At 41.5% G+C, this 25,619-nt stretch overlaps 1 protein-coding gene and 3 long non-coding RNA genes across 16 annotated transcripts in view; 2 read left to right on the top strand and 2 right to left on the bottom strand.

Moving 5' to 3' along the window:
• Positions 1-828: 828 nt before the first annotated feature.
• LOC124253174 (vegetative cell wall protein gp1-like) overlaps positions 829-25,619 on the bottom strand; it is a 40,832-nt gene continuing 16,041 nt past the window's right edge. Inside the window, exons 3-10 of one of the 6 annotated variants that reach the window (XM_046686889.1) lie at positions 25,418-25,565; positions 24,790-24,926; positions 22,068-22,073; positions 15,709-15,726; positions 13,771-13,854; positions 12,847-12,957; positions 2,771-2,911; positions 829-1,243 (exon numbers count right to left, since the gene is read on the bottom strand). In XM_046686889.1, the coding sequence (XP_046542845.1) occupies positions 1,095-1,243; positions 2,771-2,911; positions 12,847-12,957; positions 13,771-13,854; positions 15,709-15,726; positions 22,068-22,073; positions 24,790-24,926; positions 25,418-25,565 (794 nt within the window). In that variant the 3' untranslated portion in view covers positions 829-1,094. The remainder of the gene's footprint in view (positions 1,244-2,770; positions 2,912-12,846; positions 12,958-13,770; positions 13,855-15,708; positions 15,727-22,067; positions 22,074-24,789; positions 24,927-25,417; positions 25,566-25,619) is intronic. The other 5 variants (XM_046686893.1, XM_046686890.1, XM_046686894.1 and 2 more) reach the window with 5 other exon arrangements.
• Positions 18,314-18,922, top strand: LOC124253177. Its single transcript, XR_006892119.1, has 3 exons — positions 18,314-18,334; positions 18,706-18,754; positions 18,861-18,922. It is a non-coding gene; the product is annotated as an uncharacterized LOC124253177 (long non-coding RNA).
• On the top strand, positions 18,970-21,469 carry LOC124253176. Of its 7 annotated transcripts, XR_006892114.1 has the most exons (4): positions 20,548-20,566; positions 20,835-20,850; positions 20,992-21,095; positions 21,271-21,323. It is a non-coding gene; the product is annotated as an uncharacterized LOC124253176 (long non-coding RNA). The 7 variants fall into 7 exon arrangements; XR_006892118.1 differs by lacking the exons at positions 20,548-20,566; positions 20,835-20,850 and adding an exon at positions 18,970-19,009 and having other exon boundaries at positions 21,006-21,095; XR_006892116.1 differs by lacking the exons at positions 20,548-20,566; positions 20,835-20,850; positions 21,271-21,323 and adding exons at positions 19,940-20,141; positions 21,422-21,469 and having other exon boundaries at positions 21,006-21,095.
• LOC124253175 lies at positions 22,081-23,499 on the bottom strand. Of its 2 annotated transcripts, XR_006892111.1 has the most exons (4): positions 22,868-23,499; positions 22,593-22,793; positions 22,498-22,548; positions 22,081-22,438 (listed from the first exon to the last, which is right to left on the bottom strand). It is a non-coding gene; the product is annotated as an uncharacterized LOC124253175 (long non-coding RNA). The 2 variants fall into 2 exon arrangements; XR_006892110.1 differs by having other exon boundaries at positions 22,498-22,793.

The following is a 25,619-nucleotide window of genomic DNA, read 5'->3' as shown; positions in this document are numbered from 1 at the left end:
TCTGGTACAACTCTGTCATCACACGAGTTGGAACCAGACTATTAGTCAAGACATGCTTGCTGTCTTCAACAAATTTGAATTGAAAATTCCAAAAGTGTACCATGGAGGACGATGACATTGACGATAGTCCTTCATTAGATAATAACCCCGAAAGAATTGCGGATTATCTGTCACAAGTGAACTGGTCTTATTGACTTGGTACAGTTTAGATTAGTTCATGACGAGTAGAGTACACAGCTTTGAGTTTCTATATATTAACAACTTCACTAAATGCCAAATGTTTCCCTTAATTTCTTTGATGACACTCCAATAATAACTAGTCCAAAAGAAGTTTAATAAATAAACAACATTTAGTAGAATATATTTTGGTTCCTGATCCTTGCCCCCTGCCCCCTGCCCGACACTCAGACCCCCAAACCCCCTTGAGTAAGAACCTGTCCCTTCACAGGGACAATACCCTGTGAATCCTCGTCACCAGGCAAGAAGGAACAGAGGCCCAGATAAGCTGCGTATCCGGGTAAAATACGCACAGAAAATTTCCAATTACGCATTGAAAAAAAAATTGTTACGTACCAATTAAAATGTTAGATACGCAAAAAGTTTAAAACAATGCGTACGGAATATATTTATAAAAATCACTAGTGTAATGAAAAAGACATTGATTGCTATCAAGTTGTACTGTTAGTATAGGACAAGTGTTGTACTGTCAGTATAGGATGAGTGATTTTTTATTAAATAATTTCCATTATATTTAAGTTGGTTTTGATTAGGTATGACATAAGGCAGAACATACCTGCTTAGTAAACTTGCTCAATGACATACCGTAATACTTAGGTGAGTAAAATGACTGAAATACGCACATATTTGAGAGCAGTGGGTAACGGAAAATGAAACACCCACTCAACATTCATAATACCCACTCCAAAAGAATACAGTGAGTACAGTACCCACATCAGCTAAAACTTATCTGGAGCTCTGAGGAACACATTAAACTCAGTATTAAGTCAGTCAATCTCATGTCTGTTGTTGATAAAACTTCAAAATATACACAGAAGGCCGGCTCCCAACATCTGTAGTTGTTTGGGTCTGTCTCATCAGTAGCCTGGGGGTTGGGGTGGTGGGTAGCCCCCTGGGCCTGTGGGTGGTGGGTACCCTCCTGGGCCTGTGGGTGGTGGGTACCCTCCTGGGCCTGTGGGTGGAGGGTAGGGCCCTGGCTGTGGAGGTGGGTATTCAGTAGACACAGCTGAAACAGCAATCGCAACAGAAATCAGTGACAAATGTGAATGTAATTTGTTTGCTGTTCCTGACATTTCTTCAGTTACACTATTTACTTCTGTTGCTGAATGAGGAAAGTTGTAAGGTGGGAAGCCCATTCAGACAGCAGATATCCTCAGGTAACTTAAATCTGAGCATACAGTAGTCCCAAGGGAAATCTGCAGAATTGAAAAACTATTGATTATGCCAACATTCCAATTAACCCAAACACTAATTTCCTATATTTTAGCTTTTCTATATTTCTTTTTAACTTGAATGATGCTCAAATATATAGCATGTGATTCAGACATACAAAATATGAATCCTACAAGAAAACAAGTTTGAAATGAATATTTCCTACTTGAAAATGTTTTTTGGTACTATTACAATGTAAACTATGTCAAACCATATATACCAGTGACACTTTTTATTTTCATAATTTAACATCTCATCCAAAGATAAATGTTTATGAGGACAGTTTGTGGAACCATATGGTTTGGATGCAGATTGTTTTCATTAAAACTGAGTTAGCATTAATATTGAGGGGGAGATGGTAATGCCTTTACTACAGAACTTAGCAGTATGTAATTTTACCATCTGAAATTTGAAAATTTCATCACAGAATTCGTCTGAAACTGATAAAAGGGGACACAACTCTACACTATGAAGATTAACTGTTGCATTGTCCTGCATGCATCAGGCAATAAGTCTTGCTGGGTGGTGGATTATCCCCTACAAATGTCCACAATAGGAAACATTGGTTTCATTTTAATTGCAATAAATGTTAGTTCCCAAACTTTGGATGTTATCTCTGGGTACCAGTCTAACATACCTTCATAGCCGGGTGAACTTCCCCCATGTTAGTTCCCAAACTTTGGATGTTATCTCTGGGTACCAGTCTAACATACCTTCATAGCCGGGTGGACCTCCCCTATGATAGTTCCCAAACTTTGGATGTTATCTCTGGGTACCAGTCTAACATACCTTCATAGCCGGGTGGACCTCCCCTATGTTAGTTCCCAAACTTTGGATGTTATCTCTGGGTACCAGTCTAACATACCTTCATAGCCGGGTGAACTTCCCCCATGTTAGTTCCCAAACTTTGGATGTTATCTCTGGGTACCAGTCTAACATACCTTCATAGCCGGGTGGACCTCCCCCATGTTAGTTCCCAAACTTTGGATGTTATCTCTGGGTACCAGTCTAACATACCTTCATAGCCGGGTGGACCTCCCCTATGTTAGTTCCCAAACTTTGGATGTTATCTCTGGGTACCAGTCTAACATACCTTCATAGCCGGGTGGACCTCCCCTATGTTAGTTCCCAAACTTTGGATGTTATCTCTGGGTACCAGTCTAACATACCTTCATAGCCGGGTGGACCTCCCCTATGTTAGTTCCCAAACTTTGGATGTTATCTCTGGGTACCAGTCTAACATACCTTCATAGACGGGTGGACCTCCCCTATGTTAGTTCCCAAACTTTGGATGTTATCTCTGGGTACCAGTCTAACATACCTTCATAGCCGGGTGGACCTCCCCCATATCCCCCTGGGGGTGGGTACATGCCGCCATCTGGAGGGGGGTAGCCAGCTGGTTGAGCGGGGTAGGGCATACCTCCGTGACTCACTTCACCCGGGGGTAGGCCAGGTTTTACTTCTGTAAAAATACATTTCATCACCAGAGATTACTAAACAGATAGAACAACTACAAGTTTTTCAAAAAACATAATAAAAACATAAAGACATTTAAAATATTAAAGGCAAGAATGTTATGGATGTCAACTTGTTTATTGTGATGGACACGACGTAAGAATGAAGGAGTAGGAATATATCTCGAAATGTCGGGTCCGTCACAACACAAACGTTGACATCCCTACAGTCTAGCCTTTATTTGTATCACGTCTACATGCCATTCAAAGACTCTATTTAAATATTGTATATTGTTCTCTGTACCAGTGAATGGAATGTGGAATGAGCTGACACAGATGTCTACATGTTGGCGAGCTGGATTGCCAAACGCGTTGCTGTCTGTGCGCACATAAAGGTCAAATACAATGCGTGCCATTAAGTATGCTGCAGAAGATCTAAAATATCATTAAATAAATAAACAATCTTGATTTGAAACCTTGTTAGTGAAATATATAAACTGTATTTAAACAAATAGTGAGCTTGAAAAATGAATAAAATTAAAACTGCTTCTACACACTCACCTACCACAGGCCAGGTGACCTTGTTACCTCCCTTTGTCTGGTAAGTCAGAGTATTCTCTGTATATGCCGTAAGGGCATTCTCTGAACAATGTGCCAAAAACATTATACTTACAATTTTTAGTATGTGGTTTCATAACTAACACTATCTTTACTTGACACCTTAACCAGCGTCCCCAACCCCCACACCAGTTTCATAACTAACACTATCTTTACTTGACACCTTAACCAGCGCCCCCACCCCCACCAGTTTCATAACTAACACAATCTTTACTTGACACCTTAACCAGCTTTACTTGACACCTTCCCCACCCCCACACCAGTTTCATAACTAACACTATCTTTACTCGACACCTTAACCAGCACCCCCACCCCACACCAGTTTCATAACTAACACTATCTTTACTTGACACCTTAACCAGCAGCCCCACACCCACACCAGTTTCATAACTAACACTATCTTTACTTTCGACACCTTAACCAGCGTCCCCACCCCCACACCAGTTTCATAACTAACACTATCTTTACTCGACACCTTAACCAGAGTCCCCACCCCACACCAGTTTCATAACTAACACTATCTTTATTCGACACCTTAACCAGCCCCCCCCCACCCCCACCAGTTTCATAACTAACACTATCTTTACTCGACACCTTAACCAGAGTCCCCACCCCACACCAGTTTCATAACTAACACAATCTTTACTTGACACCTTAACCAGCACCCCCACCCCACACCAGTTTCATAACTAACACTATCTTTACTTTCGACACCTTAACCAGCGTCCCCCACCCCACACCAGTTTCATAACTAACACTATCTTTACTTGACACCTTAACCAGCGTCCCCAACCCCCACACCAGTGTTTGAGAATCTACCTTGCGTAACTTCATATAACTTCTGTAGTTTCTGTGGAAACTTGTCCCCATTGAGCCAGCCATCACCCACCGACTCAACTAACACTGATCAAGGGCCATAACTGTGTATGCTAAAGATCAAAATACATATAAACAACAGGTATTTACAGGATGTCAATTACTGCATCCTATACGCATAAATATTGAGAATGGACGCAACAAAATGTATCAGCGCGTCCACAGGGATGCAGGAAAAGTCCAAATACTCTTTGTAAAAATTCCAATCAAGTGACAATAAGTTATCACTCAGTTTGCTACTAGCCGGGTTATGATATTACTTGCAATTTAATTACTGTAACAGTGTGATACACAATACAATAACAATATTGATAATAATATTTTAGTGTCTGGGACCCCCATTTTGTTGTCCAGGACCCCTGAAAATTAAGGGTATGAGTCCTAAGGACCCTCAAATACAGGACTTCATGTAAATGCCTGAAACAATAAGTCTGCCAACATTTTTTTATCTCTGTCCTGACAAGTATCTCTTATATAAGCATGCTAAATTTCATTAGTTTCTGAGAAAACTTGTTGAAAACCACGAAGTGAGGTCGATGACACAATATAACTTATGTGAGAACTTATGTGACCAGTAACATTTCCAACTTAAGTTTCTAAAACACTAGTTCCCCTTGAGAAGCACAACTCTGTTTCTATATCCCCCCCACTTCCCAGGGGCTTCTTCAGTGGAGCGTGAAGCAAGGCAGGTACGATGATTAAACTGACACTTCATCCACAGAGCGGGCCTGGATACTGATGCAACATTGTTGAAGGACAGGGCATCGTCTTGACCTACATACCACAAACTGAGTCATGGGCTCACTGAGACAACTGAAAGTCTCTATATACTTGTCACTCATGCTCATTGCACACAATGACCGAACTGCTGCTTGAACATTGTCCCCTTCACACTGGAGTAGCCCCAGAATCACATTCAGGGATTATTCCAGAACTCACCTACATACAGTATAAGCTGTGCTCAAGACGGATTACCGCGATTGTCATAATGTTAATGCTATTTCATATTTCTAATGCTAAGCAACCTCGGGCTGAGAAACGAGCATGTTTGTGATCAACCTAACAAAGACTCTGCCTTCTGGCAGGTAACCATGGTGAGGTTGTTACAGGCAGCTGACGAGGTGAAACTGTCATATTGTTACAGGCAACTGACTAGGTGAAACTGTCATATTGTTACAGGCAACTGACTAGGTGAAACTGTCATATTGTTACAGGCAACTGACTTGGTGAAACTGTCATATTGTTACAGGCAACTGACTAGGTGAAACTGTCATATTGTTACAGGCAACTGACTAGGTGAAACTGTCATATTGTTACAGGCAGCTGACTAGGTGAAACTGTCATATTGTTACAGGCAGCTGACTAGGTGAAACTGTCATATTGTTACAGGCAGCTGACTTGGTGAAACTGTCATATTGTTACAGGCAACTGACTAGGTGAAACTGTCATATTGTTACAGGCAACTGACTTGGTGAAACTGTCATATTGTTACAGGCAGCTGACTAGGTGAAACTGTCATATTGTTACAGGCAGCTGACTAGGTGAAACTGTCATATTGTTACAGGCAGCTGACTAGGTGAAACTGTCATATTGTTACAGGCAACTGACTAGGTGAAACTGTCATATTGTTACAGGCAGCTGACTTGGTGAAACTGTCATATTGTTACAGGCAACTGACTAGGTGAAACTGTCATATTGTTACAGGCAACTGACGAGGTGAAACTGTCATATTGTTACAGGCAGCTGACTAGATGAAACTGTCATATTGTTACAGGCAGCTGACTAGGTGAAACTGTCATATTGTTACAGGCAGCTGACTAGGTGAAACTGTCATATTGTTACAGGCAGCTGACTAGGTGAAACTGTCATATTGTTACAGGCAGCTGACTAGGTGAAACTGTCATATTGTTACAGGCAGCTGACTAGGTGAAACTGTCATATTGTTACAGGCAGCTGACTTGGTGAAACTGTCATATTGTTACAGGCAACTGACTAGGTGAAACTGTCATATTGTTACAGGCAGCTGACTAGGTAAAACTGTCATATTGTTGCAGGCAGCTGACTAGGTGAAACTGTCATATTGTTACAGGCAACTGACTAGGTGAAACTGTCATATTGTTACAGGCAACTGACTAGGTGAAACTGTCATATTGTTACAGGCAACTGACTAGGTGAAACTGTCATATTGTTACAGGCAACTGACTAGGTGAAACTGTCATATTGTTACAGGCAGCTGACTAGGCGAAACTGTCATATTGTTACAGGCAGCTGACTTGGTGAAACTGTCATATTGTTACAGGCAGCTGACTTGGTGAAACTGTCATATTGTTACAGGCAACTTAAGAGGGGAAACTGTCATATCGTTACAGGCAGCTGACTAGGTGAAACTGTCATATTGTTACAGGCAGCTGACTAGGTGAAACTGTCATATTGTTACAGGCAACTGACTAGGTGAAACTGTCATATTGTTACAGGCAACTGACTAGGTGAAACTGTCATATTGTTACAGGCAACTGACTAGGTGAAACTGTCATATTGTTACAGGCAGCTGACTTGGTGAAACTGTCATATTGTTACAGGCAGCTGACTAGGTGAAACTGTCATATTGTTACAGGCAACTGACTAGGTGAAACTGTCATATTGTTACAGGCAACTGACTAGGTGAAACTGTCATATTGTTACAGGCAGCTGACTAGGTGAAACTGTCATATTGTTACAGGCAACTGACTTGGTGAAACTGTCATATTGTTACAGGCAGCTGACTTGGTGAAACTGTCATATTGTTACAGGCAGCTGACTAGGTGAAACTGTCATATTGTTACAGGCAGCTGACTAGGTGAAACTGTCATATTGTTACAGGCAACTGACTAGGTGAAACTGTCATATTGTTACAGGCAGCTGACTAGGTGAAACTGTCATATTGTTACAGGCAACTGACTAGGTGAAACTGTCATATTGTTACAGGCAGCTGACTAGGTGAAACTGTCATATTGTTACAGGCAACTGACTTGGTGAAACTGTCATATTGTTACAGGCAGCTGACTTGGTGAAACTGTCATATTGTTACAGGCAGCTGACTAGGTGAAACTGTCATATTGTTACAGGCAGCTGACTAGGTGAAACTGTCATATTGTTACAGGCAGCTGACTTGGTGAAACTGTCATATTGTTACAGGCAGCTGACTAGGTGAAACTGTCATATTGTTACAGGCAGCTGACTAGGTAAAACTGTCATATTGTTACAGGCAGCTGACTAGGTGAAACTGTCATATTGTTACAGGCAGCTGACTAGGTAACGTGCGAACAAACACTTTAACCACTAGGCTACCACCCTAAGCACCCATGGAACGTCACATGACTACTCAGCTTTCTCTGGAGGTACTGATCTGAACTTAAATTGGCAGTAGAAATAACACGTTCGTATTGGCCTATATGTTTTACGATAATCTCAGATTTAATCACAATAATAAATAGAGGATATTTAACCTGAATGTCAACAATCTTCAAACAGTATATGATTTGTTTTCTGAGCTATGTTCATCATAACGCAGGGGATCCGCAAACTCCTTTAAATATGATAGTTAGCGTCCAAACTGTGATTTGTTTCTCTATACATGGGGCTATAGTGAATTGTATTTCTCTATACATGGGGCTATAGTGAATTGTATTTCTCTATACATGGGGCTATAGTGAATTGTATTTCTCTATACATGGGGCTATAGTGAATTGTATTTGTCTATACATGGGGCTATAGTGAATTGTATTTCCCTATACATGGGGAAATAGTGAATCGTAATATTTATTTGTCTATACATGGGGCTATAGTGAATTGTATTTCTCTATACATGGGGCTATAGTGAATTGTATTTCTCTATACATGGGGCTATAGTGAATTGTATTTGTCTATACATGGGGAAATAGTGAATCGTATTTGTCTATACATGGGGCTATAGTGAATTGTATTTCTCTATACATGGGGCTATAGTGAATTGTATTTCTCTATACATGGAGCTATAGTGAATTGTATTTGTCTATACATGGGGCTATAGTGAGTTGTATTTCTCTATACATGGGGCTATAGTGAATTGTATTTCTCTATACATGGGGCTATAGTGAATTGTATTTCTCTATACACGGGGAAATAGTGAATCGTATTTCTCTATACATGGGGCTATAGTGAATTGTATTTCTCTATACATGGGGCTATAGTGAATTGTATTTCTCTATACATGGGGCTATAGTGAATTGTATTTCTCTATACATGGGGCTATAGTGAATTGTATTTCTCTATACATGGAGCTATAGTGAATTGTATTTGTCTATACATGGGGCTATAGTGAGTTGTATTTCTCTATACATGGGGAAATAGTGAATTGTATTTCTGTATACATGGGGCTATAGTGAATTGTATTTCTGTATACATAGGGCTATAGTGAATTGTATTTCTCTATACATGGGGCTATAGTGAATTGTATTTCTGTATACATGGGGCTATAGTGAATTGTATTTCTGTATACATTGGGCTATAGTGTATTGTATTTCATAGTATACATGGGGCTATAGTGAATTGTATTTCTCTATACATGGGGCTATAGTGAATTGTATTTGTTTCTCTATACATGGGGCTATAGTGAATTGTATTTCTCTATACATGGGGAAATAGTGAATCAGTGTATTTGTCTCTATACATGGGGCTATAGTGAATTGTATTTCTCTATACATGGGGCTATAGTGAATTGTATTTCTCTATACATGGAGCTATAGTGAATTGTATTTGTCTATACATGGGGCTATAGTGAGTTGTATTTCTGTATACATGGGGCTATAGTGAATTGTATTTCTCTATACATGGGGCTATAGTGAATTGTATTTCTCTATACATGGGGCTATAGTGAATTGTATTTCTCTATACATGGGGCTATAGTGAATTGTATTTCTCTATACATGGGGCTATAGTGAATTGTATTTCTCTATACATGGGGCTATAGTGAATTGTATTTGTCTATACATGGGGCTATAGTGAATTGTATTTCTCTATACATGGGGCTATAGTGAATTGTATTTCTCTATACATGGGGAAATAGTGAATTGTATTTGTCTATACATGGGGCTATAGTGTGAATTGTATTTCTCTATACATGGGGCTATAGTGAATTGTATTTCTCTATACATGGGGCTATAGTGTAATTGTATTTCTCTATACATGGGGCTATAGTGAATTGTATTTCTCTATACATGGGGCTATAGTGAATTGTATTTCTCTATACATGGGGAAATAGTGAATCAGTTTTGTCTATACATGGGGCTATAGTGAATTGTATTTCTCTATACATGGGGCTATAGTGAATTGTATTTCTCTATACATGGGGCTATGGAGCTATAGTGAATTGTATTTGTCTATACATGGGGCTATAGTGAGTTGTATTTCTCTATACATGGGGCTATAGTGAGTTGTATTTCTCTATACATGGGGCTATAGTGAATTGTATTTCTCTATACATGGGGCTATAGTGAATTGTATTTCTCTATACATGGGGCTATAGTGAATTGTATTTCTCTATACATGGGGCTATAGTGAATTGTATTTGTCTATACATGGGGCTATAGTGAATTGTATTTCTCTATACATGGGGCTATAGTGAATTGTATTTCTGTATACATGGGGCTATAGTGAATTGTATTTCTCTATACATGGGGCTATAGTGAATTGTATTTCTGTATACATGGGGCTATAGTGAATTGTATTTCTCTATACATGGGGCTATAGTGAATTGTATTTGTCTATACATGGGGCTATAGTGAATTGTATTTGTCTATACATGGGGCTATAGTGAATTGTATTTCTCTATACATGGGGCTATAGTGAATTGTATTTCTCTATACATGGGGAAATAGTGAATTGTATTTCTCTATACATGGGGCTATAGTGAATTGTATTTCTCTATACATGGGGCTATAGTGAATTGTATTTCTCTATACATGGGGCTATAGTGAATTGTATTTCTCTATACATGGGGCTATAGTGAATTGTATTTCTCTATACATGGGGCTATAGTGAATTGTATTTGTCTATACATGGGGCTATAGTGAGTTGTATTTCTCTATACATGGGGCTATAGTGAATTGTATTTCTCTTTCTCTATACATGGGGCTATAGTGAATTGTATTTCTCTATACATGGGGCTATACATACATGGGGCTATAGTGAATTGTATTTCTCTATACATGGGGCTATAGTGGACATGGGGCTATAGTGAATTGTATTTCTGTATACATGGGGCTATAGTGAATTGTATTTCTGTATACATGGGGCTATAGTGAATTGTATTTCTCTATACATGGGGCTATAGTGAATTGTATTTGTCTATACATGGGGCTATAGTGAATTGTATTTGTCTATACATGGGGCTATAGTGAATTGTATTTGTCTATACATGGGGCTATAGTGAATTGTATTTGTCTATACATGGGGCTATAGTGAATTGTATTTCTCTATACATGGGGAAATAGTGAATCGTGTATTTATCATACATGGGGCTATAGTGAATTGTATTTCTCTATACATGGGGCTATAGTGAATTGTATTTCTCTATACATGGAGCTATAGTGAATTGTATTTGTCTATACATGGGGCTATAGTGAGTTGTATTTCTCTATACATAGGGGCTATGGTATAGTGAATTGTATTTCTCTATACATGGGGCTATAGTGATTTCTCATTGTATTTCTCTATACATGGGGCTATAGTGAATTGTATTTCTCTATACATGGGGCTATAGTGAATTGTATTTCTCATACATGGGGCTATAGTGAATTGTATTTCTCTATACATGGGGCTATAGTGAATTGTATTTCTCTATACATGGGGAAATAGTGAATTGTATTTGTCTATACATGGGGCTATAGTGAATTGTATTTCTCTATACATGGAGCTATAGTGAATTGTATTTCTCTATACATGGGGCTATAGTGAATTGTATTTGTCTATACATGGGGCTATAGTGAATTGTATTTCTCTATACATGGGGCTATAGTGAATTGTATTTCTCTATACATGGGGAAATAGTGAATCGTATTTGTCTATACATGGGGCTATAGTGAATTGTATTTCTCTATACATGGGGCTATAGTGAATTGTATTTCTCTATACATGGAGCTATAGTGAATTGTATTTGTCTATACATGGAGCTATAGTGAGTTGTATTTCTCTATACATGGGGCTATAGTGAGTTGTATTTCTCTATACATGGGGCTATAGTGAATTGTATTTCTCTATACATGGGGCTATAGTGAATTGTATTTCTCCATACATGGGGCTATAGTGAATTGTATTTCTCTATACATGGGGCTATAGTGAATTGTATTTGTCTATACATGGGGCTATAGTGAATTGTATTTCTCTATACATGGGGCTATAGTGAATTGTATTTCTGTATACATGGGGCTATAGTGAATTGTATTTCTGTATACATGGGGCTATAGTGAATTGTATTTCTCTATACATGGGGCTATAGTGAATTGTATTTCTCTATACATGGGGCTATAGTGAATTGTATTTGTCTATACATGGGGCTATAGTGAATTGTATTTGTCTATACATGGGGCTATAGTGAATTGTATTTCTGTATACATGGGGCTATAGTGAATTGTATTTCTCTATACACGGGGCTATAGTGAATTGTATTTCTCTATACATGGGGCTATAGTGAAACACAATCAGCAGGATACAGTGGGCCTGAAACACAAGCTGGAGAAGTGTGTACTGCTCCATCAGATTCAGACAAAACACAACTGGAAATGAAAAATACTGGATACTCTGACATGGGCATGCTTGGACAACATCAACACCAATACCGACTGGGGCATGCTTGGACAACATCAATACCAACACCAACATCAACATCAACACCAATACCGACTGGGGCATGCTTGGACAACATCAATACCAACATCGACTGGGGCATGCTTTGATAACATCAACATCAACATCAACACCAACACTGACTTAAGCATGCTTGGACAACATCAACACCAACACCAACACCGACATGAGCATGCTTGGACAACAGCAACACCGACTGGTTGTGTGACCTGAAGACTAACGGCTACTTCTAGTGTTGTTCATCATCACCTCAGCTCATGTCACAAACTGATGGTTCACTGTAGTGTCCGTCTAGCTCAACACATGGTGGTGGTAGCGACATTATCACCTCCAAACACAACACAAGTTTGAGTTCGAAATTTTAGCTTTATAAATCTTCAAGTATTCAACAATCTCAACGCATATTGGATGCTTAATAGCTGAAATTAAAATTCACCTTTTCTAACAATTAAATAATGAAACTTTTTGTTCCATCATCTTCAAAAGTAATCAGCATGTTTTTACAGTGAAGTGATGATGCCCAGGGGTCAAACATAAGGGACAAACAGCAGGGAGACACAGGTACTACCTTGAGGTGGGGGGTAGTACCCCATGTGTGGCTGGTCTGGAGGACCTGGCTGCCCTGATGGGGGGATGTAGCCAGGGACAGGGGGATATCCGGACTGGGGTGCAGCTTGACCTGCGATGTCACGAACCACATAAATATCATATCCTACTCCTAAGTCCCAAGTTGAAGTGGGTGAACGAATGTGATATTTGGTAGTAGTTATCTATCACACAGCAACAATATCTAAGGTGGGTATCAGCTGGTCAATGTCACTTTGTGAAGATTTCATTAATATCATGGCAAGTCAGTTTCTTGAGGAAGGGAAATGATTGACCGAGAGTCTTTAGTGAACCCCATGAGTAGTGGTATGGTGATATTAATATTCCTAAAGTCATTCTGAGACTCAAACCCAGTATTGTTGGTTCTGGATTGTCCAAGGGAGGCAACTCTGAGATGATTGCACACCAATGTGTACATAATCGAAACACTATAGCAGAATTCACACAGCTAATTTCCAAGCAACAGAATGTTTTGTCTATGGTTACAAAATGCAAGAGCAATGTATAATATTTTCAGATGTCACCATCAACAGCCCAGTCTGCATTGAACCTCTGATATCACATCCTACACTATGGACTGTACATTGCTAATTATGAACAGACTTCTGTTGTGAAAGGCCAGAAGAGGAAACAAAACATATAATAGAAGCTGCAGCACACTGTGAGGACAGAGTGAACCTGTGAAGATCGGGTTAGAATTGATCTTCAACCAGCCATGTTTGTCGTAAGATTGGGTGGTCAGAGTTGCTGACATGGTCCACACACCATCATATCCCAATTGCGTAGATTAGACTCAATTAGTTACAAGACCACCGTCATACAGCTGGAATATTGCTGAGTGCGGTGTTATACAACAACCAAACCAAGTTGGGAGTGAGGTACAAACCTGCATCGGGGTATCCTGGTGGTGGGCCAGCTGCTGCGGGCGGAGGCTGCACTGGTGCTGCATACGTCATGGTTGGCGCAGGGGCTGAAACACAAATACAGTTGCTGTACTTGCACAGTGTTGCTGTATTATTGTGAGTGTTACAGATTGTTGCTATATTGGTGTTCGTGTTACCTAATGTTGCTTTAATGATGTAAACATTACATAATGTTGTTATGCTGTTGTCTACATAGTGTTGCTATATTATTGCACATGTTACACTGTGCTGCCATATTATTTTAAGTGTTGCTAAATATCGGTACACTGTGGTGTTACATATTGTTAACATAGTACTGTAAATCTGATATAGTGTTACACTGTTTCAAGTGTTATGAACTAACACATCATTATCATAAAGCATCCATTACTGCTTAGTCCTCAACAGACCCCACCAATAAAGACGTGTGTTCCTACACCCTGTATACATACAATGGTCCTCAACAGACCCCACCAATAAAGACGTGTGTTCCTACACCCTGTATACATACAATGGTCCTCAACAGACCCCACCAATAAAGACGTGTGTTCCTACACCCTGTATACATACAATGGTCCTCAACAGACTCCACCAATAACGACGTGTGTTCCTACACCCTGTATACATACAATGGTCCTCAACAGACCCCACCAATAAAGACCTCAACAGACCATACAATGGTCCTCAACAGACCCCACCAATAAAGACGTGTGTTCCTACACCCTGTATACATACAATGGTCCTCAACAGACCCCACCAATAAAGACGTGTGTTCCTACACCCTGTATACATACAATGGTCCTCAACAGACCCCACCAATAAAGACGTGTGTTCCTACACCCTGTATACATACAATGGTCCTCAACAGACACCACCAATAACGACGTGTGTTCCTACACTCTGTATACAATGGTCCTCAAAAGACCCCACCAATAAAGACGTGTGTTCCTACACCCTGTATACATACAATGGTCCTCAACAGACCCCACCAATAACGATGTGTGTTCCAACACTCTGTATACAATGGTCCTCAACAGATCCCACCATAACGACGTGTGTTCCTACACCCTGTATACATACAATGGTCCTCAACAGACCCCACCAATAAAGATGTGTGTTTCTCAATCCTGTAGACAAAACAAGGTAATTTTAGAGATTGGACAGAAATTAGTTTTAGCCACTGGCCGGCTGTGTTTGTATGACTACAAGAAGGAAAGAGAACTTTGAAAGATCCGTTCCTGGATTAGTAAGACAGTCTGACTACAATAGGGCAATAGTCAGAAGCATTAGCTCCAAACATTGTCAGCATATTCACAGATGTGTTAGAATGAATAAATCTAAACAACTTTATGAATTTACACACATTCAGGATAAACAATGTCATCTCTGCCATATACTATCAATAAGACTATGTATGAAACTACTTACTATTTACACCAACAATAATTTTGGCATATCTGATAACATGAAATACGGCATATTACTAAACAAATGAAAATGAACTGTTCCACTTTTTGTCTTTACACAATACAGAATGGCATAACAAGTAGCAGTTCTGATCAGAAGCCGAGACATTAAGAAGCATGTTTAGTGTTCAACACTAACTAATTATTAAGTGTCAATGTTAGTCTAAGTATGTACTTGTGACACAGTGGTTTATGAACATGTTCTGCTTCAGTCCAAACTCTCATACAGGGAAAGATGCTACACTGCTATACATTGTAGCTGTAGCTACTGGAACAGGACAACACTTGGGTCAGTAGACCAAGCAGCAACTAGAACATAAGGTGATGGCTCAGGATTGTCCTCAGCCCAGATATGGACTAAGTGTTCCACCAGCTGTGTCCTCCTGGATATTCAAGCACTACAAGCAGAGACATGCAGCATATGTAGACACGACCACACACATGTTGTGTACTCACAATACTCATTCTTGATGGCTACAACATGCAAATAAACACATACTGAACCAACAAACAAACCACACACTGGGTACAACACTGGGTACAACACTGGGTACAACACTGGTGCCTTGCAGCATGCTACACTAGGAGCAGGAAGGATGCAGCAGCAGGACCTGCCACAACAACTAGCAACACACATCAAGTCTAGTGACTGTTAGCAGTTACAGAGCTAATCTAACTCACTGGACAGAACCCTGATCATAACATGACTGTACAATGGTTGAAAACATATCGGCTTTAAATCTCTGTCTCAGTTACTGTTTCCTATCTTGATAACACTTGTATCTGCACTTAGACGTCACATAATTACAGCAGGGTTTATACAAATCTTTAACACACTTTTAGAAACTCAGGTACAACAAATCTTGATTACATATTTAGAAGAGGTATACTTAAATAAAGTCTCACGAATTTCTTTCAGCAACTCTATTAGAACAAAGTGAAATAAATATCTTTGACAATTCTTCCATTCACATTTAGAACTAGAACAAAGTTTTAGTAACTGTTTGATACAAATATAGAAGTGTTATCACCAGAATACAGAGTACAACACAAGCTATATAGTCAACAGAATCAAGTGTCAACTGAGACAGTGTTAACAATAAGTCAATACTCCAATATTAAAAGTACTGAAATACTGAACACTAAAACAAAGCAAGTAACTGTCGCCAGCCTGGAGCTGTGGGAATGACTGCTCTGTTGCAGAACATTGTCCAACAACAGTGGAATCTCCTATACACTTGGGCCTTATCACATTCAAAGGAGGGATATTATTCTAATGTTTGACAATACCACGGTGTACCTGTAATCATCTGAATCAAATCTCCGGCAATATCACGGCGAGGGACACCAGAAATAGGCTTCACACATTGTGCCCATGTGGGGAATCGAACCCGGGTCTTGAGCATGACGAGCAAAAGTAATATGGCCATAGCTAAGTTTTCATTATGGCTTACAGGGCAGCCAAATTTAACATGGGACTGAAACATCTTGAAAAATATCAGGTTGTCATAAGTAATAGAAACAAAAATGTAAAGTTATATGGTGGTGGGATAAGGTATACAGGTGTTAGATGGGGTGGGATAAGGTATACAGGTGTTAGATGGGGTGGGATAAGGTATACAGGTGTTAGATGGTGGTGGGATAAGGTATACAGGTGTTAGATGGTGGTGGGATAAGGTATACAGGTGTTAGATGGGGTGGGATAAGGTATACAGGTGTTAGATGGTGGTGGGATAAGGTATACAGGTGTTAGATGGGGTGGGATAAGGTATACAGGTGTTAGATGGTGGTGGGATAAGGTATACAGGTGTTAGATGGTGGTGGGATAAGGTATACAGGTGTTAGATATACAGGGTGGGATAAAGTATACAGGTGTTAGATGGGGTGGGATAAGGTATACAGGTGTTAGATGATGGTGGGGTGGGGTATAAGGTATACAGGTGTTAGATGGGGTGGTGGGATAAGGTGTTAGATGGTATATACAGGTGTTAGATGGGGTGGGATAAGGTATACAGGTGTTAGATGGGGTGGGATAAGGTATACAGGTGTTAGATGGTGGTGGGATAAGGTATACAGGTGTTAGATGGGGTGGGATAAGGTATACAGGTGTTAGATGGGGTGGGATAAGGTATACAGGTGTTAGATGGTGGTGGGATAAGGTATACAGGTGTTAGATGGGGTGGGATAAGGTATAAGGTATTGAGGTGTTATACAGAGATGGGGTGGGATAAGGTATACAGGTGTTAGATGGGGTGGGATAAGGTATACAGGTGTTAGATGGGGTGGGATAAGGTATACAGGTGTTAGATGGTGGTGGGATAAGGTATACAGGTGTTAGATGGGTGGGATAAGGTATACAGGTGTTAGATGGGGTGGGATAAGGTATACAGGTGTTAGATGGGGTGGGATAAGGTATACAGGTGTTAGATGGGGTGGGATAAGGTATACAGGTGTTAGATGGTGGTGGGATAAGGTATACAGGTGTTAGATGGGGTGGGATAAGGTATACAGGTGTTAGATGGTGGTGGGATAAAGGTATACAGGTGTTAGATGGGGTGGGATAAGGTATACAGGTGTTAGATGGGGTGGGATAAAAGGTATACAGGTGTTAGATAAGAGTGGGATAAGGTAAAAGGTATACAGGTGTTAGATGGTGGTGGGATAAAGTATATACAGGTGTTAGATGGGGTGGGATAAGGTATACAGGTGTTAGATGGTGGTGGGATAAGGTATACAGGTGTTAGATGGGGGTGGGATAAGGTATACAGGTGTTAGATGGGGTGGGATAAAGGTATACAGGTGTTAGATGGTGTCCCAGGTGGGATAAAGGTATACAGGTGTTAGATGGATGGGATAAAGGTATACAGGTGTTAGATGGTGGGATAAAGGTATACAGGTGTTAGATGGGGTGGGATAAGGTATACAGGTGTTAGATGGTGGTGGGATAAGGTATACAGGTGTTAGATGGGGTGGGATAAAAGGTATACAGGTGTTAGATATGTTAGTGGTGGGATAAAGGTATACAGGTGTTAGATGGTGGTGGGATAAAAGGTATACAGGTGTTAGATGGTGGTGGGATAAGGTATACAGGTGTTAGATGGTGGATGGGATAAGGTATACAGGTGTTAGATAGGGTAGAATAAAAGATATATACAGGTGTTAGATAGGTGGGGGATAAGGTATAAGGTATACAGGTGTTTGGTAGAGGTGGGATAGGTGGTGGGATAAAAGGTATACAGGTGTTAGATGGGGTGGGATAAGGTATACAGGTGTTAGATGGGGTGGGATAAGGTATACAGGTGTTAGATAGGGTGGGATAAATAAGGTATACAGGTGTTAGATAGGTGGTGGGTGGGATAAGAGTATACAGGTGTTAGATAGGGTGGGATAAGGTATACAGGTGTTAGATGGTGGTGGGATAAGGTATACAGGTGTTAGATAGGGTGGGATAAGGTATACAGGTGTTAGATGGGGTGGGATAAAGGTATACAGGTGTTAGATGGTGGGATGGGATAAGGTATACAGAGTGTGGTTACAGATGGTGAGTGGGATAAGGTATACAGGTGTTAGATGATGGTGGTGGGATAAGGTATACAGGTGTTAGATAGTGGTGGGATAAGGTATACAGGTGTTAGATGGAGGTGGGATAAGGTATACAGGTGTTAGATGGTAAAGAATGGGATAAAGTATACAGGTGTTAGATAGAGGTGGGATAAAGGTATACAGGTGTTAGATGGGGTGGGATAAGGTATACAGAGTGTTAGATGGGGTGGGATAAGGTATACAGGTGTTTGATAGATGGGGTGGTGGGAATAAGAGTATACAGGTGTTAGATATACAGGGTGGGATATAAGGTATACAGGTGTTAGATAGAGTGAGGGAATGGGATAAGGTATACAGGTGTTAGATGGTGGTGGGATAAGGTAGTATACAGGTGTTAGATGGTGGTGGGATAAAAGGTATACAGGTGTTAGATAGGGTGGGATAAAAGGTATACAGGTGTTAGATGGTGGTGGGATAAGGTATACAGGTGTTAGATGGTGGTGGGATAAAGGTATACAGGTGTTAGATGGGGTGGGATAAGGTATACAGGTGTTAGATGGGGTGGGATAAGGTATACAGGTGTTAGATGGTGGTGGGATAATGAAGTATATACAGGTGTGTAGATGGGGTGGGATAAGGTATACAGGTGTTAGATGGGGTGGGATAAAAGGTATACAGGTGTTAGATGGGGTGGGATAAGGTATACAGGTGTTAGATGGGTTAAGGATAAGGTGGGATAAGGTATACAGGTGTTAGATGGATGAAATACTATACAGGTGATAAAGTGGGGTTATATACAGGTGTTAGATAGGGTGGGATAAGGTATACAGGTGTTAGATGGGATGGGATAAAAGTATACAGGTGTTTGATGGGGTGGGATAAGGTATACAGGTGTTAGATGGGGTGGGATAAATACAGGTGTACAGGTGAGTGGGATAAAGGTACAGGTGTTAGATGGGAGGGTGGATATAAGTATACAGGTGTTAGATAGAGGTGGGATAAGGTATACAGGTGTTAGATGGTGGTGGGATAAAGATACAGGTATACAGGTGTTAGATAGTGGTGGGATAAAAGGTATACAGGTGTTAGATATACAGAGTGGGATGGGGCTGGATAAGGTATACAGGTGTTTAGGTGGGGTGGGATAAGGTATACAGGTGTTAGATGGGGTGGGATAAAGTATACAGGTGTTAGATGGGCTGGGATAAGGGGTATACAGGTATTAGGTGTTTGGTAGGTGGGATAAAGTATACAGTGTTTGGTGGAGTTGGGATAAGGTATACAGGTGTTTGGTGGAGCTGGGATGAAGTATACAGGTGTTTGGTGGGTTGGGATGAAGTATACAGGTGTTAGATGGGGTTGGGATAGAAGTATACAGGTGTTAGGTGGGGGTGGGATGAAGTATACAGGTGTTTGGGTTTATGGGTTGGGATAAAGTATACAGGTGTTTGGTGGGTGGGATGAAGTATACAGGTGTTTAGGTGGGGCTGGGATAAAGTATACAGGTGTTAGATGGAGGGTGGGATAAAGTATACAGGTGTTGGTGGGGCTGGGATAAAAGTATACAGGTGTTGGTGGGGCTGGGATAAAGTATACAGAGTGGTGGGGCTGGGAGTGAAGTGTACTGGGTGGATGAAAGATATGGGTGGTTTGGTGGGGCTGGGATAAAGTATACAGGTGTTGGTGGGGCTGGGATGAAAGTATACAGGTGTTAGGTGGGGGTGGGATAAAGTATACAGGTGTTAAGATGGGGCTGGGATAAAGTATACAGGTGTTTGGTATATACAGGGCTGGGATGAAGTATACAGGTGTAGTGTTTGAGATGGGGTGGGATAAAGTATACAGGTTTGTTTGGTATACAGGTTAATATACAGGTTTTGGTGGTATGGGGCTGGGATGAAGTATACAGGTGTTTAAAATGGTGGTGGGATGAAGTATACAAGGTGTTGGTGGAGCTGGGATAAAAGTATACAGGTGTTTGGTGGGGCTGGGATAAGTATATACAGGTGTTTGGTGGGGCTGGGATAAAGTATATACAGGTTTTGGTGGGGCTGGGTATACAGGAGTATAGAGGGTTTGGTGGGCTGGGAATAAGGTATACAGGTGTTAGATGGGATTGGTGGGATTTTGGTGCAGCTGGGATGTGAAGTATACAGAGTTTTGATTGGGGCTGGGATGAAGTATACAGGTTTACAGGATGAAATATACAGATTTTGGTGGGGCTGGGATGAAGTATACAGGTTTTGGTGGGGCTGGGATGAAGTATACAGGTTTTGGTGGGGCTGGGGTGAAGTATACAGGTTTTGGTGGGGCTGTATACAGGTTTTGGTGGGGCTGGGGTGAAGTATACAGGTTTTGGTGGGGCTGGGATGAAGTATACAGGTGTTTGGTGGGGCTGGGATGAAGTATACAGGTGTTTGGTGGGGCTGGGGTGAAGTATACAGGTTTATGGTGGGGCTGGGGTGAAGTATACAGGTTTTGGTGGGGCTGGGGTGAAGTATACAGGTTTTGGTGGGGCTGGGTTGAAGTATACAGGTTTTGGTGGGGCTGGGGTGAAGTATACAAGGTTTTGGTGGGGCTGGGATGAAATATACAGACTTTGGTGGGGCTGGGGTGAAGTATACAGATTTTGGTGGGGCTGGGGTGAAGTATACAGATTTTGGTGGGGCTGGGGTGAAGTATACAGGTTTTGGTGGAGCTGGGATGAAGTATACAGATTTTGGTGGGGCTGGGGTGAAGTATACAGGTTTTGGTGGGGCTGGGATGAAGTATACAGGTTTTGGTGGGGCTGGGGCGAAGTATACAGGTGTTTGGTGGAGCTGGGATGAAAGATACCGACTTTGGTGGGGCTGGGGTGAAGTATACAGGTTTTGGTGGGGCTGGGGTGAAGTATACAGGTGTTTGGTGTGGCTGGGGTGAAGTATACAGGTGTTTGGTGGGGCTGGGATGAAATATACAGGGAATACACATGGCTGGAAAAGACAGCAGGAAGGTGGCAGGGAGGAAGGTTACAGCACCGTCAGGTTTTGTAGCACCAAACACACTCTCTACCATCATTAAGAAGGTAGTTAGAGAAGAAGGGTGTGGTAGATAGGTAGATATTAGCTGTAGGAATATCTATATTCCAGACTGATAGTAAAGATGATTAATGTTATATCTCTGAGAAAAGGGTTATACTGACTTGCTAAACAGTTAATCCAAAGTTTCAAGAGTTAGCTATTGACGTCACACAGGTTAAAGTTGTGGAGCATTACAGGGTGAAAGTAACTTACCATATGCTATAGTTGAAAAACAGAAACAAGAGTACAAATGATAAAACAAGGCAATAATCTGCACATGCACAAACACAGGCAGGCATTCTATAGTGTGAACTATCCTCCACAGTGGTGTACAAGCCTCTAACAAAGCCATTCCCCATTCTTAATCCGCATCTCAACTCTAGTGAGGGGTCATCTCATTCATCCAACACACCCTGGCTCATCACCTCTACCTACCACTCACAGCCTGGCTCATCACCTGTACCTACCACTCACACCCTGGCTCATCACCTCTACCTACCACTCACAGCCTGGCTCATCACCTGTACCTACCACTCACAGCCTGGCTCATCACATGTACCTACCACTGTACCTACCACTCACACCTGGCTCATCACCTGTACACACCCTGGCTCATCACCTGTACCCACCACCACTCACACACCCTGGCTCATCACCTGTACCTACCACTCACACCCTGGCTCATCACCTGTACCTCACACTCACACCCTGGCTCATCACATGTACCTACCACTGTACCTACCACTCACACCCTGGTTCATCACCTGTACCTACCACTCACACCCTGGCTCATCACCTGTACCTACCACTCACCTACACTACACACTCCTTATTCTGAAGTGTAGGTTACAGGTATCATCTGTACCTGCCACTCACCTACACTACACTCTCCTTATTCTGAAGTGTAGGTTACAGGTATCATCTGTACCTGCCACTCACCTACACTCTCCTTACTGAAGTGTGGGTTACAGGTATCATATGTACCTCACCTATCATCTGTACCTGCCACTCACCTACACTACACTCTCCTTATTCTGAAGTGTAGGTTACAGGTATCATCTGTACCTGCCACTCACCTACACTACACTCTCCTTATTCTGAAGTGTAGGTTACAGGTATCATCTGTACCTGCCACTCACCTACACTACACTCTCCTTATTCTGAAGTGTAGGTTACAGGTATCATCTGTACCTGCCACTCACCTACACTACACTCTCCTTATTCTGAAGTGTAGGTTACAGGTATCATCTGTACCTGCCACTCACCTACACTACACACTCCTTATTCTGAAGTGTAGGTTACAGGTATCATCTGTACCTACCACTCACCTACACTACACACTCCTTATTCTGAAGTGTAGGTTACAGGTATCATCTGTACCTACCACTCACCTACACTACACTCAATACTTTAATATTCCATTACCCTCCAAACCCAATCCTCCCCTAACCCCAACATCTGTTGGAATAGTGACAACGAACTCAAGAGCTTGCTCTGGTCACCATACATACTGTGGAAGTACTTCATTCTTCCCAGCAACACTCCACCAACATACTGTGGAAGTACTTCATTCTTCCCAGCAACACTCCACCAACATACTGTGGAAGTACTTCATTCTTCCCAGCAACACTCCACCAACATACTGTGGAAGTACTTCATTCTTCCCAGCAACTTCATTCTCCACCAACATACTGTGGAAGTACTTCATTCTTCCCAGCAACACTCCACCAACATACTGTGGAAGTACTTCATTCTTCCCAGCAACGCTCCACCAACATACTGTGGAAGTACTTCATTCTTCCCAGCAACACTCCACCAACATACTGTGGAAGTACTTCATTCTTCCCAGCAACACTCCACCAACATACTGTGGAAGTACTTCATTCTTCCCAGCAACACTCCACCAACATACTGTGGAAGTACTTCATTCTTCCCAGCATACTCCACCAACATACTGTGGAAGTACTTCATTCTTCCCAGCAACGCTCCACCAACATACTGTGGAAGTACTTCATTCTTCCCAGCAACACTCCACCAACATCATAGCAAAGCTTGATTCAGTGCATCTATGTCAAAATTTGTTACCATGACTACCAGAAACAGGACACCACAAGCCTGTCACTGTGGTACAAGGACAAAACATGATTATAGGAGCAGACTGGGAGGACTGGACACATGGAGATTAGTCTCACCACCGTTAAATCATGCATATGTGTTTAAATGATGTGTGTGAGCTACAGTTCATGCAGACAGTAGTACATTATTGACACATGCAAGCTCAAGCACACATGCACTCACACACACCTACACACATCCCTACTCCCTCATATACACACATGCACTCACACAGCCCTACTGACAGTGTGACACACACACACATGCATGCACGCACACGCACATACACACACGCACACACACACACAGAGCCCTACTGACACATACATACATGCACACAGCCCATGCATCCACTCACGTGCACTGACTCAGCATGCATGCACACAGGGAGAACATGCACACTCTCCACTACTTATATACCGATACTTAGTGGAAACAATTGTTACATCAAGGTGGCAATATTCCCAGACAACGTTGCTATGAACTCCTCCAGCTTTGTCAACAAGTTAGTTCATATTGTCAATGGCCACAGTCAACAACGGTTAACAGTAAGAGCAACAATGCTCTGACACATTAGAATTCCAGTCTTCTCTCAGACACGGTGGACCCCACTTTGCATGGAAACATACACACAGGGAAAATCTTAAAACCCACACAGGAACCAGCAGTGGGTGCTGATGCAACAACAAAATGGTGATGAATGTGGAAATAATAGAGTGTGCCTCTAACAAATTACTGCCATGAACGTGACACAACCATGAAGTGCTTACAACAGTTGCAGTAAGTGCTTGGACGGTTGCTTGGCAGACAATGTACTCACCTGGTTGCGGCTTTGAGAAAGGACTTAATACTTTGCCTCCCTGATTCGATCTCTTCTTGCATACGCAGTAGACAATGATCCCAACGATGATCACCAGCAACAGCACGCCGATCACAATACCTGCCGTCCGTCCCGGGCTGCGAAACACGGCAAGCAATCATATATATATAGACAACAGTCTCACACATGTGGACAACAGTCTCACACATGTGGACAACAGCCTCTACATTGTAACGAAGGACTATTCACACGTTTTCTGATGAAACTGTCAGTGGCATGTTCTCGGTACATGTGACCCCGGATGCCACAGGTCTCATATGTATTGTTGTAGATGGCCGAAGACAACAACTTTTGATAAAACATCTCAGCCTATGATTTCCCGATGATGTGAAAGGATAAAAAGAGATACTATCATCACTGTGGGCAGGAAATGATGAAAACATACATGAACTTCATTAATCCAACAAGAAAGGCCCATCAATAATCATTTGCCATAGTATCTCTGTGACAGGGATCACCTGTATTAAAGTATAGGACAATTATTTTGTTTAGCTGACCAAAATGAAATGCCTTATTAAGTAAAACATTCTTCAATCAGTTCAGCTCATGATGCCCTGTTTGTATTCACCTGTCGAAATACTTGCAGCAGTATTCCCGGAGTTCAGGGCCACAGCAGTAGTCGAAGTCATCAGGTTCGAAGAAGCGTGGACAGTAGAAGAGGTTGTACACGGTGTTGTTGTCATCCGTCTCGTAGTTGTTGCGACATATGGTCGGCACTGGAAGAAAAGACCGAAACTAAGTACACCCTGTCATCCACCTCCTTCTAATAT

This window comes from Haliotis rubra, unplaced genomic scaffold (genome assembly GCF_003918875.1).
Source record: "Haliotis rubra isolate DU_JTF1 unplaced genomic scaffold, ASM391887v1 Scf534, whole genome shotgun sequence".
Lineage (NCBI taxonomy): Eukaryota > Metazoa > Mollusca > Gastropoda > Lepetellida > Haliotidae > Haliotis > Haliotis rubra.
Note: the sequence above shows the minus strand (reverse complement) of the source record. Positions and strands in the feature narration are given on the sequence as shown.